Here is a 19,068-nt window from a genome sequence, read left to right as displayed (position 1 = left end):
ATGGGCAGGGAGCAGAGAGAGAAGGGGGGGGGGGGGGATGCTGGAGAGAATTTTTATGGTGCAGCGGAGCGATTTCCTAATTAGGAGAAACTGCATTAAAAAAGAAAGCTCCTCAGTTTCTTTGGACTTCCTGGCCGAGCGCGGAGTAGCTCCATTGGCTACTTTTGAGAAAGTTCTCTAAACAAGGACCTGTCTGAGAAACTGGGCTGGGCACAGCCAGTGCATGGGACAGGTACTTGATTAAAGTTGCATTTTGTGGGGAATGTTCTGAGTTACAGATTTATTCCTGGCAGCTTCACATTCATTGCAAGAGTGCGTTATTTAATTGCAATGTTTTGTACAGATCTCACAAGTATATTGTTCAAGTTGCCCCTGTTCTGGTGCAGCCCAGGACTGTGACACTTGTATATTTAATTACATTGTTAGGATGTGTAAATCTCGCTCTATACGCACACAAATACATCCCCCCTGCTTGCATTTTCTGACCGAGAATCCTTTATTCCACCAGACGCAGACAGACTGACCATGTGTGACGAGGAGGAGAGTACAGCACTGGTTTGTGATAATGGCTCCGGACTGTGCAAGGCTGGCTTCGCCGGGGATGACGCCCCCCGTGCGGTCTTCCCCTCCATCGTGGGCCGCCCCCGCCATCAGGTCAGCAGCCGGCAACACCCCAGGGTCCGAGAGCACAGCACACACACACAAACATACAAAAAAGGGTCCCACAGCCCCGCTGTCGCCGTCTCCAAGAGCAGACTGAAATGCTGCCTGGACAGCAGCTCCATTGGTGATGTTATCATTGCGGGATGTGCACCAGGTTTCTGATCGCGTTGAGATTGAGATTTCAATCCGTCTTCTGCAGTCCTGACGCGGTTTCCTGAGGGAGACGGTGTCCATTAACTGCAGGGTGCCCGGAGGCCACTGATTTAAGGCATTCGCCATAAATACACAACTGGGGGGGATTTGCACAATAGTTTTCAATTGTTTTCAATGCACAATAGTTATTGGGATCTGGGATGTACTGCCTCGATAGAATGGAGGAAAGCAGATTCATCTGTAACTTGAAATATAATTGAAAAGTAAAAGTTTATAAGACTCTTGGAGCTGGGGAGTGACATTAAATTGGCAGCTCTTTCATGGAGTCAGCATCGGCAATGACGGGCCAAGTGGCCTTCTATGCTGTCTAATTCTCTGAAAATCACCAGCTTGATGAATAAATTATCCCATGCATGGTCATTCATTGTGAATTACACGTCTGGTGGTAGCTATAAAACAAAAACCACAGATCAAGTTTGCATCAACACTTTTGTCAATTATTCCCTGTTACATGTTGTATTCTGGCTCCCTTGATTATAAATTCTCAAGCATTATTTCAGTGTGCTCATCATATATGTGAAGTCTTCTTGTTCTGTTTAACTCTACAGGGCGTTATGGTTGGGATGGGCCAGAAAGACAGCTATGTAGGTGACGAGGCTCAGAGTAAGAGGGGTATCCTGACCCTGAAATACCCAATCGAGCATGGCATCATTACAAATTGGGACGATATGGAGAAGGCAAGGCATTCACATTCTTCCTTGATCCACTTATATCAGCCCTGCTAGAAATGGCTGTAAAAAAACTTCATGTTCAGACAAGATTATCGATGTATATATTTTAAAGTATCGATTAAGATGAACTAGGCGAGCTGTCTTTTTAAAATGCCACACATTATTTCTACAGATCTGGCACCACACTTTTTATAATGAGCTACGTGTAGCGCCTGAAGAACATCCAACTCTGCTCACAGAGGCTCCCCTAAACCCCAAGGCCAACCGTGAAAAGATGACCCAGGTATGGCACTACCCAATTGTTACTGCCTAATCACTAATCCCCCCACTTTGACTATCTCCATTGCGCTTTGATGATTTGGAAAACTCACCCAATAGACTTAAATAAACATTGGGTGGATGATGGAACTTATGTTGGAAGTCTAGGTCTACCAATTCCCATCCCAATGAAAGCTTTGTGCATTGGTTTCTTGTTATAACACCCCGGGCTAGTGCGCGGTCAATTCCAGCCCCACTAGATCCAGAGTCACAACATAAGTGACTTACCAATAATTCTTAGAAAAATACCCAAAGTCTTAGGCCCTTGGCACACAAGGCAGGCAAACACAGAGGAGAAGAAGTGGGTTATAAAATAAGTAAAAGGGAAAAAGAGTTTTTGTTTCAGATAGTTGTTTCCGGCACCTTACTCCTCTTCAAATTCTACTTCCAGTCAGAGGATTTACTGTAGATTCAGTCAGGCCTCTGTAGTTTCAGAAGTGCAACACTCACAGCCTTTCTGGAGAGGGTCCTGGTCTTTGCAGCCTGTAATGGTTTCCCTGCAGACTCATTCATTCAAGTTCTCTGCAGTTCCAGGAATACAGCACTCACAGTCTTTCTGAAGAAAACATGAAGAGAGCGAGAGATACCTTGGCCCTGTGCTTCCAGGAACCAAACTGAGCTCCTGGCGTCTCTGAAAATCATTCCCCTCAGGCAAGATCCAATCACCACCTTTTACTGAGCAGAACACGGCCTTTTGGCGAATTCATTGGCCACCAGCCAATCAATCAAACTGAGTCACACCCCATCTCTCGCTCGCTGGGGCCAAAAAGTCTGAAGCCCCTGTTCAAACTAGCAGAGAGTAGCAGTGTTCTCTCCTGTAACCTCTGAATTCCCAATTCTCTCTGTTGCTTAACTTAATGATACATGTCCATCACCCATGAATCAAAAATGATAATGGAAAAATAAAAGGAGAAACAAATGGATGTACACACATTTACCCATGTAACAGCACCATCTAACCATTTTCTTAACTGTGGTCATTTCCAGATCATGTTTGAGACCTTCAATGTGCCGGCCATGTATGTTGCTATCCAGGCTGTGCTGTCCCTTTACGCGTCTGGCCGTACAACAGGTAAGTGAGAGCAGTGGCCTCCATGTGTTGGGAGATGGGGTGGACCTCTGGCTGTTTCTGATCAGATGGCTGTGATTGTGTGCAGGTATTGTGTTGGACTCTGGCGATGGTGTCACCCACAATGTGCCAATCTACGAGGGTTATGCCCTACCCCATGCCATCATGCGCCTGGATCTGGCTGGCCGTGATCTCACCGACTACCTCATGAAAATCCTAACTGAACGCGGCTATTCATTTGTCACCACAGGTAAGGTTTCTCGTATAGCATAACTTTCTTAGTGACACCGCATGGGTACTATTATGAAGGTAACTTACTTTACGTTAAACCTTTATATTAAAGCGTACAGGATTGCCTGTGACTGCCGAGCAGGAGCTGATGGCAGGCGTTTAAATGCAGAGAGGCCATCAGTAATTGTTTTTACAACAAAATGAACCAAGACTATTTCAAGTCCTACCTTAGAATAACTTTAGAAGTGTCCATTCCCAAGCGACTGCAAGACAAACGTCCCCCTGTTGTCTATTTGATGGCTCCAAAGCCAAGTCTTTGGGCAGGATGCTCATGGCTGTTCTGCTAACAGATGGACGCAAAAAGCATTTTATAAAAGAAGCAAGTGCTAACCCTTCCTTGAGCAGCATTCGACACACTAAGGAAGATCATGATGGATGTTATCAACTTGCAGCAAGTGCAGATTTAGCTGATCCAAATGATTAAGTAATTAGGGGAACTCTAGGTGCATTTTCTCCAATTTCAGTAAGTGCCCGATACGGACAAAAAAACTACATTTGTGTATTTCCAACATGATGTCCCAGTGATCATTCTTTCCCCTTTAGATTTAGTGGGAGATGGAGAAATTCCTCTTGCCATAATAAATACATGACTGTGCAGTTGTACATTCAGTGTGGCCACAAGATCAAATCACGGGGTGCGAAAGACAAATCTGATGTTCTATTTTTCTTTTATTCACAGCTGAACGTGAGATTGTCCGTGATATTAAGGAGAAGTTGTGCTATGTGGCCCTTGACTTTGAGAACGAGATGGCCACTGCTGCCTCCTCTTCCTCCTTGGAGAAGAGCTATGAACTGCCTGATGGCCAGGTCATCACCATAGGCAACGAGCGTTTCCGTTGCCCAGAGACTCTCTTCCAGCCATCTTTCATTGGTGGGTTGATTTTGTATAAAACGTTATATGCTAATTCCACTGCTTTAAAGAGTCCAAAAAAACAATGTTGTTTAGCTGTGCTTGTAACTCAGACCACAAGTGTGTGGGATAATATCACTGCCATTATTCGGTTAATTAAGTAGAAAAATGAGCTCCAATTGGGACTAGAATTTACTTTTATTGCTAATTCTACATTGACACCTGCTGACTCAGACACCATTACTGAAGAGGCAAGCCACTCATAGCCAGAGCCATCGTATTGTCTTCTGAATCGGTTTACTGTATAATGAAGTAAATATTTCCATGGGTAAATGGAATTGAGTTACAGATTATCCAGGAACTAATTTAATGGAGGAACAGATTTGAGGGACTGAATGACCTAGCCATGCATCTACCAGGTACACAGAAATAACTATTTGTGTAGCAAGATAACCAAAGCAATTTTACCTATCTGCATAATCCACTGGTGACCTTGGATTGCACCAAATCTCAACAAACAACAAGCTTGCATTTTTCTGTCGACAGTCTGCACACTGAGCTACCCTTTACAAAGGGTATTTGGAATTCAAAACTTCTTTTAATCTTACGGATTTACATTTAATCGACAGGGATGGAGTCTGCAGGCATCCACGAGACCACATACAACAGCATCATGAAGTGCGACATCGACATCAGGAAGGATTTATATGCCAACAACGTACTGTCTGGAGGTACCACCATGTACCCTGGTATCGCTGACCGTATGCAGAAGGAAATCACTGCATTGGCCCCCAGCACAATGAAAATCAAGGTTAGTTAAGTAAATTAAATGACACATCGTTATTTTGTGTCTGATCATTGTTAACCTGGCTTGGTAATGTCAAACAGAATGGAAATTTTCCCAAGAAAATGCTAAGCTGAGGAGCCAGTGGAACCTCATCAGTAAAATAACTCTTGCATGTCTGGTCACTGACCAGTGACTCAATATAGGGCAAAGAGATAAGAAAGATATGTTTCCAGGAGTGAAGTGTCTAAACCAGGTCAAGGCCGCAATCATTTTCATATTAATGTGAAGACCACATAGTCAACTGAGTGTTGCCAGGAACATCAGATGATACTCACTTTAAAGAAAGAAACTCACTTTACAGAGTGAATATATATATTTATACATCTATATGGAATCAAAGCTGCACCAATGTTCACTCCATTGGTAAATCCTCTTACAAAGTGTCTATTTAAAACTGAAAAAGGAGTGAACAGTAAATTATTTAATGCCAATCTCAACTGATCTTGAATATTTGACTATTTGACTTACATAAACTTATAGTACTTCAGTTTCACAGCTATCTTATCTTATTTTTAATAAGCGTGCGTAGCATAGTTTAATCTCTTGTTCTAGAGAAGGTCATGTTAAGAAGTTTCTTGGCACAATTCATTAAAGATTTACATTAAATATTTTTACTGATAAGGTGTGTTTCCCATTAAATAGATATTTTATTTAAGTTCAGAAGTGTAGATTCCACATGGATTCAGTTTTAAAAGCAAATCTACAAATTTATTTTTATTTGCCACAAATTTGTTATTTTTAAACTACACTATTAACTTTAATCGTACTCTTAACAAAAAAAACTGGTTAATATCTTTGTACCTGGAGATATCAGAAATGAACAGTGGCCTAGAGAGCTAAGAAATTAGCGCAACCTGGCTATTCAGCCAAGTTCTGATGTTTTTAAAAATAAATTTAGATTACCCAATTCGGTTTTGCCAATTCAGGGGCAATTTAGCCAATCCACCTACCCTGCTCATCTTTGGGTTGTGGGGGCGAAACCCACGCAAACACGGGGAGAATGTGGAAACTCCACACGGAGAATGACCTAGGGCCAGGATCGAACCTGGGACCTCGGTGCCGTGAGGCAGCAGTGATAACCACTGCGCCACCATGCTGCCCCCAAGTTCTGATGTTTACCCCTAGCAATGCTTTGCCCCTAGGTGGCGAGAGAGAGAGAATCATATATCTCCTAGGACTAGCTGGAAATGTAGCATAGGAGCAACCTAGCTGCCTGACCACTCAGCCAGGGAATAATGTTGACAGATCAGAGTGGAAGTGACCAAAAAAGGCAAAAATATACATTATAAAAAGGGGCACAGAAAAATATGTTAGCATTTGACTGTCAGGTGCATTCAAATGATCAATTTAGCTGTCACAAAGTTTTTTAAAAACTTATTAGCCTTTACAGTTGCAAGTTAGAATATTCACTTTTTAACACAACCTCAAGCCAACAGATGGCAACTCCTCTAATACTTCAGCCTGTAGTAAACCTTGTAATGATGGCACACGTTCAGAAGAGTATTCCAGTATTCAGCTACACTTTAATCAGCTGTATAGATCGGCTACATGAAGGTTTATTTAAGAGGAATTGGAGATTTTACCTCCAAAAGAAGATGGTTGACTATGAAGATAGCTTTTAAAATGTGCAGTAGGGAGAATTGGAATGTTTCATTCTGCCTTGGCATTAGAAATGTGTATTTCTAATGAGGGCAACTGCAATACCAATATTCCTTACAATATTACAGTGCCAACTCACCCACAGTGTAAGTGAAAAAAAAACAATTCACATTTATAAAGCACATTTCACATCCTCAGACTGGCACGATGCACTTCACAGCTGATTGATTACTTTGGTATACCTTTGTTTCATAAGACAAACACAACAGCTACTTAGGGCACAGCCAGGGCCCACAAACAGCTTGCAAGATAAATACCAGTGAATCTTTTTGGGTGGGTTTGTTTGGGTGGTGGGGGAGGGGCGGCGGCGGGGAGGAAAGTTGGTTACTGGCTATGATACAAAGCACATTTTGCATTTCTTTGAATCGTGTTAGGGGGCATTTTACATCCACCGTGTGTCGGATCACTTGAACATCTCAGCCAAAGGATAGCACCTTTGGAAATGCAGTAGTCCTTCAGTACTGTTAGGTCAGCCGGAAGTAAATGTCTTAAGTCTTGAAGCAGGGCTTAAACCTGCAGCCTTTTAACTTAAAAGGGCAGGATTGTTACCAAAGAGCAGAACTGACAGTAAGCAGCACCAACAAATGGGGTTGTATTTGTAATTCCCACGCTGTCCACAGGGGGAAGTTCCAAAGAGTGAGGCACTTCCTCATGGATAGGAAGGGAAAAACAGCAATAGGCATCTGGGATCTCTATCATGCACTTAGTCAGCTGAAGCTGGCCCCTCTCCATACTTAGGAAAGATTTGTGGGAAGAGAAATATTGTACAATAAGAATGCCAGTAGAAACCACTCTCTCAGAGACAAAGTGGTGAACATTGTCCATTGGTTGATTAAGCTGTGCTTGAAAAGTGATTATGTACAAATCTCAATATAATTCTGTTATGTGCCTTTTTATAACAGATCATTGCTCCTCCTGAGCGTAAATACTCCGTCTGGATTGGTGGCTCCATCCTGGCCTCGCTCTCCACCTTCCAGCAGATGTGGATTAGTAAGCCTGAATACGACGAGGCTGGTCCATCCATTGTACACCGCAAATGCTTTTAAACCATCGTCCCTCCTTCTGTCTTTTCTGAATCTTTTTGCAACAAGAAAACTGTGAATGTGCAATTAGAAAAACATACTTTCTACTGTTTTCATTCCATCCCTCTGTCACTAGACATTAGCTGTAGCTTCAACTGAATGAATGGGAATTTTTAAAATAAAGTCAGAATGTGCTGCCAGTATATTTACAATTGTCTTGTGTTTCCTGTCATTGCCAATACCTATTTATTCAGTAACATGCTGGCTAACAAGTCTGATATAACTAAAAACAAACATGCCAAAGAAAATTTAAGCTGTATCTTGGCTTATTGGTTTAATCTTTCAATTAAAAGATCGGTTTGAAACTCTTGACTTCATATTAAAGAACCTCCCATCGCTAGATTCATGTAAGATAGATCATCACTTTCCTAACACGTCTACATCTCCTTTTCACTAACACCTGTCAGTCACTTTGACTTAAAAAAATTATGGATTCATAAATTGTTGCAGGGGATGCTTGATTCAAGTTGCCTGTTGGGATGCTGAATCCAGGTGTGTTCTGTGCAGTTAAGAAAAATGTAGTCTAATTTTTTTTTTTTAAACAACTCAATGGGAATGCCCAGATGGAAAGCTAACCTTTTTAGTTACTTAATTATGATCACATTGAAATCAGATTTGTTATAAGTATTATATGCGACTAGCGATACTGTATCATGAAAATCAAAGAAAAGGGATTGTACAATACGATAAGGTTGCAAATCTGTTCCCTTAAACTCTTTAGACTATTCTCATTAAACGGGAACAATGCCAGTGTGAGTAACGCCCAGTAAAATCTCCATGTTTGATCCATAATTACTCAGTATAAAAAATTGTACATTTAAAATGCTCTATATTGAATTCAATAATAATCCTCTGCATTGATATTCAAGTATCATTCCCATTGGTGTCTACTGTTCCTTCAAACTAGTTACTTTTCCTTAAGCTATTCAAGAAAGTTCATTCTGAACCTGAATAAATCATCTGCAAGTAAAATAAAAACACTAATGGGGTGTCTTTTAAGTTTTTTTACACTGTAAAACCAGTTAGCAATTGCTCTAATTATCTAAGTAATCAACACTACGAATTTGATGCACTATCTACAGCATACTAAAGTAGCTGCTTCCACTAAGACCCAACTAACTCTCTACAATCAGAATCTGTGTTCACAAGTGGTTGTTACTTGAATGAATATGTTAAAAGCACAATATTGGTCATTGGTGGTTTTTTTAAAATCCCCATTCTCTCAGTTCACAGGTAATTAATTACAACAAGAATGTATAAATTCAGACGGGAGCATAGGAACAATGTGTTAAAGGAATAGCTGGCGGAACAGTGTTGACCAACGTGTTGGCCACATGTGACAATTTCGTTTTCCAATTAAGGGGAAAATTTGCGTGGCCAATCCATCTACCCTGCACATCTTTGGGTTGTGTGGGTGAAACCCATGCAGACAGGGCGAGAATGTGCAACGTCCACACGGGCAGTGACTCGGGGCAGGGATCGAACCCGGATCCTCAGCTGCCTCGGAGGAGACAGTGCCAATCAGTGCACCATCATGCCACCCTGGCCACATGTGACTAATTATAAATCCTGATGTGCCCAATTACATTCCTCATTAGTAAAGAAGAAATGCGTAATGGACACGGTCATTGAGCATGTGCTCTCGACTTATTTGTCTGGTTTGTTGGTAAATGGGAAGACGGAAAGCAGAGTGTGCAAGTGTTTTTAGGTACTGAATGATGGTAGATAGGTATTAATTAAGCATACACATGCAGAGTACATTTACTTGAATTGTGTGTGTATGTATGCAAGCTACTCACTGCCAAGATTAGTGGATCTGGCTAGAACAGTGTCACCGCATCCACATCTGTGACCAGTCAGCAGTTTCTCTTGGTGACACTGGCCTGGATAGATACCCCTTTCTGCAAAAAGGAACTTGATGGGTTTGGTGTAATACCCAGGTAACATGGGATCAAACAGATGGTTTAAATCGGATGGTACTTGGATAATATTACAGGGAACACCCTGTTCAATGATGATCCCAAATGTCATTTTTAACAGTATTATTCTTTGTTAGGTTGCACTTCTAAATCCAAAACTAAAAGAGGAAAGCACATACCAAAGAAATGAAGAGCTTTTATTGTCTTCTGAGTGAAGTTCAGGTTCAATTTTATAAACATTTTCTTTTGGATAACTAGCATTTGTAATTTCACATTATACATGTGAAATACTTGGTGCATTTCAAAAAGAAATATTAACACCGGTATACTTTATTTAACCTGAATGTACAAAAAAAGTGTTAAATAATCCAGTTGGCTGTAACTGGTCATAAAAACTTGAAATCAACATATTGTTTATTCTTACAATGGAAATAATTTATAAAGATTCCAGTAGGCTCATGTTGTCACCTCATGTCCATGATGACTATATTCGTATCTTTCACAACGATGTGTTTGCAAGTCTGAAAGAGAATCGGTCATGAGTTTTACATGTATGTTTCTGTTCATACAGTACTGTAATAAACAAAGCAGTATTAAACAAGCAAAATATCCTCCGCAGCAATACTCTCACTGAACATGACGTATTTCTTCAACTTTTCAGTCTTTTATTTGCATAATGAATTTCATTACTCATTATGTGGGTGCTTCACGATTTACATAAGAACATAAGAACTAGGAGCAGGAGGAGAACATCTGGTCCTTCGAGCCTGCTCCATCATTCAATGAGATCATGGCTGATCTTTTGTGGACTCAGCTCCACTTTCCCGCCCGAACACCATAACCTTTTATTTCTTTATTCCTCAAAAAACTATCTATCTTTATCTTGAAAACATTTAATGAAGGAGCCTCAACTGCTTCACTGGGCAGGGAATTCCATAGATTCACAACACTTTGGGTGAAGAAGTTCCTCCTAAACTCAATCCTAAATCTACTTCCCCTTATTTTGAGGCTATGCCCCCTAGTTCTGCTTTCACCTGCATCTCCCCGCATCTATCCCTTTCATAAATTTACTCCCCGCATCGATCCTATCCCCTTCATAAATTTACATTTTTCTATAAGATCCCCAGCAGTCTTCTAAATTCCAATGAGTACAGTCCCAGTCTACTCAACCTCTCCTCGTAATCCAACCCCCTCAACTCTGGGATTAACCTAGTGACTCTCCTCTGCACACCCTCCAGCGCCAGTACATCCTTTTTCAGAAAAGGCGACCAAAACTGAACACAATACTCCAGGTGTGGTGTTGTAAGACTTCTTACCATACACAGAAAGGCCTGGTCAATATCTTGGTCAGCTTGAGCTGACAAGTGACGACAAGTAACATTTACGCCACACAAGTGATCATCTCCAACAAAAGAGAATCTAATCATCACAACTTGACATTCAATGGCATTACTATCACTGAATCCCCCACTATCAACATCCTGGGGGTTACCATTGATCAGGAACTGACCTCAGCCAGTATATAAATACTGTTGCTACAAGAGCAGGTCAGAGGCTAGAAATCATGCACTAGGTAACTCATCCCCTGACTCCCCAAAGCCTGTCCACCATCTACAAAGCACAAATCAGGGGCTAGATTCTCCGGCCCGCCACATTTCTGGTTCAGCTGTTATTGAAAATATGGAAAGATGTGTCATTTGAAACATGGAAGTCTGGCAATATCTGGTCTGAGAGAAAGATGAGAGGATACAGGGAAAGATCCCACAAAGGGTTAACAGCAGCTGCTAGGAAAGGATTGTAAAATGGAGATATCCTTGGTCAAGCAGGCTTAGCAAACAAGACAAACAGGATTTTGAATGAAGCCAAAAACAATGGCTCACACCTTCATTGAAAGTAACTATCTTAGTAAGCATCTGGAAAAGCATGGATGAGGTTCAGTTGAATTTGGTGACAATTCTAAGTGTGAAAATTTGCTAATACCAGGTAAATTAAAGAAAACTGGAGACTATCAGTCTACGAGAAACATAATTTAAAGCCAAAATCAAAGTCAAAATTATGAGCTGAGGACGCAATTGGAAAATAAAACTATAGAAATGACAGGAATTAAAATTCACACCTCTATTGAAACAAAAGCATTTTGAACATCACAAAGGACACAATGTAATCAGATCTATGAGATAAGGTCATGTCAAAATGAATACTTAGTTGGATTAGAAAGTTTAGATCAAAGATACTTTTTACAATCAAAGTGAAAAATGTTACTTTACAATAACGTCATAAAAACTTAATAACTGTTAGAAAAATATATAAACCGACTTCCGGGTGCGGCGATGACCAGCTAAGTCGCACGTTTCGGCAGCTCCCGGTGGAACGGACTTTTGGGCTCTTAATAGGAGCCCCAACGGCAATTTAAACGGCCAAAAACACTGTGCGGTAAACCAGAAGGGAACCCCCCGGACACGCATGGATAAGGGAGAGGACAGCGGCCGGATTGCGGAGGATCCTCTGGAGCAGCGGCAAGGAAGGCAAGCTCAAAGCAAGATGGGGTCGGAAGGTGGCCGTTTGTTATGGGGCCCGGACAAATAAGAGTTCCTGCGGCGCTGTGTGGAAGAGCTGAAGAAGGAGCTGTTGGCCCCGATATTACAGGCGATTGAAGGGCTAAAGGAGGAGCAGAAGACCCAAGAGCAGGAGTTTCGGGTTGTGAAGGCAAAGGCTGCTGAAAATGAAGACGAAATACAGGGCCTGGTGGTGAAGACAGAGACGCACGAGGCACAGCATAAAAGGTGTGTGGAAAGGCTGGAAGTACTGGAGAATAATTCGAGGAGGAAGAATTTAAGGGTTCTGGGTCTTCCCGAAGGCGCAGAAGGGGCGGACGTCGGGACATATGTGAGCACGATGCTTCACTCGCTAATGGGATCGGAGGCCCCGACGGGCCCTTTGGAGGTGGAGGGAGCTTATCGAGTTTTGGCGCGAAGACCGAGGGCTGGAGAAATACCTCGAACTATAGTGGTGAGGTTTCTCCGCTATAATGACAGAGAGACGGTCCTCAGATGGGCGAAGAAAACTCGGAGCTGTAGGTGGGAGAACGCGGTGATCCGCGTATACCAGGATTGGAGTGCGGAGGTGGCGAGAGGAGGGCAAATTTTAATCGGGCTAAGGCGGTGCTTCACAAAAAGATCCAGTTTGGAATGTTACAACCGGCGAGATTGTGGGTCACACACCAAGGGAAGCACCACTACTTTGAGACGGCAGAAGAGGTGTGGACATTCATTGTGGACGAGAAGCTGGAATAGTTTGGCGAGAGAAAGAACTTTTGGGACAAAGTGGTGGGGTGATTATGTGGGGCGAGGAAAAATTTATTTTTCAATTTGTTAATCTTGCGATCCTGTAACTTTTCTCTCTTCCCCATGTTGGGGGGGGGGGAAAGAGTATGAGGAACTGTGGGCGCCGGCCATTAGGGGCGGGGCCGAGTGGGAAACGCGGGCTTTGTTCCCGCGCTATGGTAATTATGGCGGGAACAGGGACGCAGGAAGGAGGGGGCCTCGCACAGTGGGGGCCGAGGACAAGGGGGGAAGCCGAGGTCAGCCAGAGTTCGCTGACTTCTGGGAGCAACATGGGGGGTGCAACTACACTGGAAAGGGATCTAGCAGAGGGGGGGGGTTAACTGTGTTGCTGCTGCTAAAGAGAAGGGGGAGCTGTTATGGGATGGGGTGGTCGAGGCGTGAGGGCGCCGTCGGGGGGATACACGGGTACGTGGGAACCGGGTGAGGAGCTGGGTTAAAAAAGGGGATGGCTAGTCGACAAGGGGGGGGGTAAAGAGCCCCCCAACTCGGCTGATCACGTGGAACGTGAGAGGGCTGAACGGGCCGATTAAAAGAGCACGGGTACTCGCACACCTAAAGAAATTAAAGGCAGATGTGGTTATGTTGCAGGAGACGCATCTGAAACTGATAGACCAGGTCAGGCTACGTAAAGGATGGGTGGGGCAGGTGTTTCATTCGGGTTTGGATGCGAAGAACAGGGGGGTGGCTATCTTAGTGGGGAAACGGGTACTGTTTGAGGCAAAGACCACAGTGGCGGATAGTGGGGGTAGATATGTGATGGTGAGTGGCAGATTGCAAGGGGAGGCGGTGGTTCTGGTGAACGTATATGCCCCGAACTGGGATGATGCAAATTTTATGAGGCGTACGTTGGGACGTATCCCGGACCTGGAGGCGGGAAAGTTGGTAATGTGGGGAGACTTCAATACGGTGCTTGATCCAGGGCTGGACCGATCGAGGTCCAGGACCGGGAGGAGGCCAGCAGCGGCCAGGTTGCTCAAGGACTTCGTGGAGCAGATGGGAGGGGTAGACCCCTGGCGATTTTGTAGGCCTAGGAGTAAGGAGTTCTCATTTTTCTCCCATGTCCACAAAGTATACTCACGGATAGACTTTTTTGTCTTGGGAAGGGCACTGATTCCAAAGATGACAGGGACGGAATACACGGCCATAGCTATTTCGGGCCACGCTCCACATTGGGTAGACCTGAAGGTAGGAGAGGAAAAAGAACAGCACCCACTCTGGAGAATGGATATGGGCTTATTGGCGGATGAGGGGGTATGTTTAAGGGTGAGGGGGTGCATCGAAAGGTACTTGGAGCTTAATGACAATGGAGAGGTTCAGGTGGGAGTGGTCTGGGAGGCGTTGAAGGCGGTGGTTAGAGGGGAACTGATATCCATAAGGGCACATAAAGGGAAGCAAGAGGGTAAAGAAAGGGAGCGATTCCTGAAAGAACTCCTGAGGGTGGACAGGCAAAATGCGGAGGTACCGGAGGAGGGACTGTACAGGGAAAGACAAAGGCTGCATGTGGAATTTGACCTGCTGACCACGGGTAAGGCAGAGGCACAGTGGAGGAGGGCACAGGGTGTACAGTATGAGTATGGAGAGAAGGCGAGTTGGCTACTGGCCCACCAATTGAGGAAGAGGGGAGCAGCGAGGGAGATAGGTGGGGTGAGAGATGAGGAGGGAGAGATGGAACGGGGAGCGGAGAGGGTGAACGGGGTGTTCAAGGCATTTTATGAGAGGTTATATAAGGCTCAGCCTCCGGAAGGGAAGGAGGGAATGATGTGATTCTTGGATCAGCTGGAATTCCCTAAGGTGGAGGAGCAGGAGAGGGCGGGACTGGGAGCACAGATTGAGATGGAGGAGGTGATAAAAGGGATTGGGAGCATGCAGGCGGGGAAGGCCCCGGGACCGGACGGATTCCCGGTGGAATTTTATAGGAAGTATATGGACTTACTGGCCCTGCTTTTGACGAGAACCTTTAATGAGGCTAGGGAAAGGGGGCAGCTGCCCCGACTATGTCGGAGGCAACGATATCGCTCCTTTTGAAGAAGGAAAAAGACCCGCTGCAGTGTGGGTCCTACAGGCCCATTTCCCTTTTAAATGTAGATGCTAACCTCCTGGCCAAGGTGATGGCGATGAGGATAGAGGACTGTGTCCCGGGGGTGGTCCACGAGAATCAAACTGGGTTCATTAAGGGGAGACAGCTGAACCCGAACATATGGAGGTTTCTAGGGGTAATGATGATGCCCCCACCAGAGGGGGAGGCGGAGATAGTGGTGGCGATGGACGCCGAGAAAGCATTTGACAGAGTGGAGTGGGATTATCTGTGGGAGGTGCTGAGGAGATTTGGTTTTGGAGAAGGGTATATTGGATGGGTACAGCTGCTGTATAGGGCCCCGGTGGCGAGCGTGGCCACGAACTGACAGAGGTCTGATTACTTCCGTCTTCATAGAGGGAAGAGGCAGGGGTGTCCCCTTTCTCCGTTACTGTTTGCACTGGCGATTGAGCCCCTGGCCATAGCACTGAGGGGCTCCAGGAAGTGGAGGGGAGTGCTCAGGGGAGGAGAAGAACACCGGGTATCCTTGTATGCAGATGATTTATTGCTGTATGTTGCGGACCCAGTGGAGGGGATGCCTGCGATAATGCAGACACTTAGGGAGTTTGGGGAATTTTCGGGGTACAAACTGAATATGGGTAAGAGTGAGTTGTTTGTGGTGCATCCGGGGGAGCAGAGCAGGGGAATAGATGACTTACCGCTGAGGAAGGTAACAAGAGATTTCCGGTACTTAGGGATTCAGATAGCCAGGAGTTGGGGAACCTTACACCGGCTTAATTTAACAAGATTGGTGGAACAGATGGAGGAGGATTTTAAGAGATGGGACATGGTGCCCCTGTCACTGGTGGGTAGGGTGCAGGCGGTCAAAATGGTAGTCCTCCCGAGATTCCTCTTTGTGTTTCAGTGCCTTCCAGTGATGGTCACGAAGGCTTTTTTCAAGAGAATTGAGAAAAGTGTCATGAGTTTTGTGTGGGCCGGGAAGACCCCGAGAGTGAGGAGGGGGTTCTTGCAGCGTAGCAGGGATAGGGGGGGCTGGCACTACCGAGCCTAAGTGAATACTACTGGGCCGCCAATATCTCAATGGTGTGTAAGTGGATGGGAGAAGGGGAGGGAGCGGCGTGGAAGAGATTGGAGACGGCGTCCTGAAGGGAAGCAGCCTACAAGCAATGGTGACGGCGCCGTTGCTGTTCTCCCCGAAGAAATACACCACAAGTCCAGTGGTGGTGGCAACACTAAAAATTTGGGGGCAGTGGAGACGACATAGGGGAAGGACAGGAGCCTCGGTGCAGTCCCCGATAAGAAATAACCATAGGTTTGTCCCGGGGAGAATGGATGGGGGATTTGGAGCATGGCAGAGAGCTGAGGTTGTGCAACTGAGAGATCTGTTCGTAGACGGGACGTTTGCGAGTCTGGGAGCGCTGACGGAAAAATATGGGTTGCCCCAAGGGAATGCATTTCGGTACATGCAACTGAGGGCTTTTGCGAGGCAACAGGTGAGGGAATTCCCGCAGCTCCCGACGCAGGAGGTTCAGGATAGAGTGATCTCAGGGACATGGGTGGGGGATGGTAGGGTGTCGGATATATACAGGGAAATGAGGGACGAGGGGGAGATCATGGTGGATGAGCTGAAGGGAAAATGGGAAGAAGAGCTGGGGGAAGAGATTGAAGAGGGGTAAACTCTTCGTCCTCGTGCGCCAGGCTAAGCCTGATACAATTCAAGGTTTTGCACAGGGCGCATATGACCGGAGCAAGGCTCAGTAAATTCTTCGGGGTAGAGGATAGGTGTGGGAGATGCTCGAGAAGCCCAGCAAACCACACCCACATGTTTTGGTCATGTCCGGCACTGCAGGGGTTCTGGGTGGGGGTGGCAAAGGTGCTTTCGAAGGTGGTGGGGGTCCGGGTCGAACCAGTCTGGGGGTTGGCTATATTTGGGGTTGCAGAAGAGCCGGGAGTGCAGGAGGCGAAAGAGGCTGATGTCTTGGCCTTTGCGTCCCTAGTAGCCCGGCGAAGGATATTGCTTATGTGGAAGGAAGCCAAACCCCCGGGCATGGAGACCTGGATAAATGACATGGCAGGGTTTATAAAACTAGAACGGATAAAGTTCGCACTAAGGGGTTCGGCTCAAGGGTTCACCAGGCGGTGGCAACCGTTCATTGACTACCTCGCAGAACGATAAAGGAAATGGGAAGGTAGCAGCAGCAACCCAGGGGGGAGGGAGGGGGGGGGAGGAGGGCCCGGGCGGGTCCTCAGGGATGTTTGTGTATAGATATTTGTACCAGGTTATGTATACTGGATTGCTCGATTTTATTTTTGGAGAGTTATTATTTTTGATATGGCAATTGCCATTTAGTTTACCTATTATTTATTTATTTGTTAAAATGGCCACTGTTATTTATACTGTTTCATTGTCAAAAAAAGGAAACCTTTGTATTGTTTTGTTTGGTCAAAAATGTTTGAATAAAATATATATTTTTTTTTTAAAAAAGAAAAATATATAAACCTAGAAACCAGAGCAGGAACTACCCAGAACCAGAACTCAGAGGGAGAGAGAGAGAAGCAGAGAAGGAACAAGCAGTTCAGAGTCAGATTACAGTCAGCTCGGCCATGGGAAAGAGACAGCGCAAAGCAGCCGAGCTAAAACAGCTAATACATCTAAGGAAGACTAGAATTTAAAGAGTAGGCAGAGTCAGCTCAGAGACAGCCAGCAGAGCCAGCTCTCACAACTCGGTACATGGGAAAGATAGGACATAGCAACTGAGCTAACCAGCGAATACATCTAAAGAAGACCAGACTTTAAAGAAGATTGATTGTCAAGTTGGGCCTGAAGGTCCCTTCAACCAACCAGACGGATCCAGAAGCAAGATCTTTTTACTTTCCTGTAAAGGCAGTGATTGCATCTTTTAAAAAGAAAAGAAATATATAATAAAATAACTTAAAGGTTTTAACCTGAAACAGTGGTTATTAGCCTACTTTACTTACTTAGCAATGCAAGACCCAGGATATCAATGCTACTGAGGGGTAAGTAGATTAAATCTTCGGTGAAGGTATGGGTTATACCGGGGGATAACTTGAAAATATAGTTTCACCTGAATAGCACCCACTGAAGATTGCATCGGAGTCGGGGAGTGAGAATCCCTGCTCACCATTTAGAATGTCGGCCCTTTTTGGTATAGGGGGACTTCTAAGAATAGTGGTGAGTTTTCAAAAACACAGCATGCCAGTGGGATGCTCCGTTTCGCCGGCTGGTCAATGGGGTCTCCCATTGTGGGGCAGCCCCACGCCGGCGGGAAGCCCCCGAGCATCCCGGCGGTGGGGAATTCAGCCCCTGGAGTGCAATGGAATATTTTCCACTAGCCTGGTGGAGTATAGCTGTAAAAACACCGAAGAAGCTTGACACCATCCAGGACAAAGCAGACCGCTTGATTGGCACTCTGATATTCACTCCCTCCACCACTGACGCACAGTGACATCCATCTACAGGATGCACTGCAGGAACTCACCAAGACTCATTAGGCAAAGCATTCCAAACCCATAACAGTTACCATCCAGAAGCAGACACGTGGAAACAGCACCACCTAGAAGTTCCCCGTCAAGTCACTCACCATCTTGACTTGGAAATATATCACCATTCCTTCATTCTCATTAGGTCGAAATCCTGGAACTCTCCCTAAGAGCACTATGGGCTTGTGTACACCACATGGACTGCAGCGGTTCAAGAAGGCAGCTCACCACCACCTTCTCAAGGGCAATTAAGGATGGGCAATCAATGTTGGCCTAGTCAGTGATGCCCACATCTCGTAAATTAATTTTTAAAAATTTATTGGTGTTATGATCGCCGAATCCCTGGGGATTACCATTGATCAGAAATTAACTTGGACCAGTATATAAATACCGTGCCTAAAAGAGGTCAGAGGGTGGGAATTCTGTGGTGAGTAACTCACCTCCTGACTCCACAAAGCCTGTCTACCATCTACAAGATACAAATCAGGAGTGTGATGGAATACTCTCCACTTGCCTGGATATGTGCAGCTCCAACAACACTCAAGAGGCTTGACGGACTTCCGGTAGTGGCATGCAGGAGGAAGTTGCACATTGGGTAGGTCCTGC

General features: G+C 44.9%; 2 protein-coding genes across 4 annotated transcripts in view; one reads left to right on the top strand and one right to left on the bottom strand.

The window, feature by feature from the left end:
- The first annotated feature begins 514 nt into the window (after positions 1-514).
- acta2 (actin alpha 2, smooth muscle) lies at positions 515-7,806 on the top strand. The gene is made up of 8 exons (XM_072478972.1): positions 515-654; positions 1,425-1,553; positions 1,720-1,830; positions 2,853-2,937; positions 3,023-3,184; positions 3,905-4,096; positions 4,705-4,886; positions 7,484-7,806. The coding sequence occupies exons 1-8, from the start codon at positions 526-528 to the stop codon at positions 7,625-7,627; spliced, it is 1,134 nt and encodes a 377-aa protein (XP_072335073.1). The 5' UTR covers positions 515-525; the 3' UTR covers positions 7,628-7,806.
- Positions 7,807-9,758: 1,952 nt separating this feature from the next.
- The window catches only part of stambpl1 (STAM binding protein-like 1), a 132,394-nt gene continuing 123,084 nt past the window's right edge, over positions 9,759-19,068 (bottom strand). For all 3 annotated transcript variants that reach the window (XM_072478970.1, XM_072478969.1, XM_072478971.1), the window contains one exon: positions 9,759-10,103. In XM_072478970.1, coding sequence (XP_072335071.1) covers positions 10,047-10,103 — 57 coding nt within the window. In that variant the 3' untranslated portion in view covers positions 9,759-10,046. The remainder of the gene's footprint in view (positions 10,104-19,068) is intronic.

This window comes from Scyliorhinus torazame, chromosome 16, assembly GCF_047496885.1.
Source record: "Scyliorhinus torazame isolate Kashiwa2021f chromosome 16, sScyTor2.1, whole genome shotgun sequence".
NCBI lineage: Eukaryota > Metazoa > Chordata > Chondrichthyes > Carcharhiniformes > Scyliorhinidae > Scyliorhinus > Scyliorhinus torazame.
The sequence above is the reverse complement of the archived record's forward strand: the minus strand, read 5'-3'. Positions and strand labels throughout refer to the sequence as shown.

What these genes read in the sequence shown, in the direction of transcription:
- acta2 (XM_072478972.1), top strand. Translation starts at nt 526, where the DNA reads ATGTGTGACGAGGAGGAGAGTACAGCACTGGTTTGTGATAATGGCTCC. An exon ending in ACCGTGAAAAGATGACCCAG is followed by an intron (nt 1,831 to 2,852) that starts GTATGGCACTAC and finishes GGTCATTTCCAG; the next exon opens with ATCATGTTTGAGACCTTCAA. An exon ending in CCAGCACAATGAAAATCAAG is followed by an intron (nt 4,887 to 7,483) that starts GTTAGTTAAGTA and finishes TTTTTATAACAG; the next exon opens with ATCATTGCTCCTCCTGAGCG.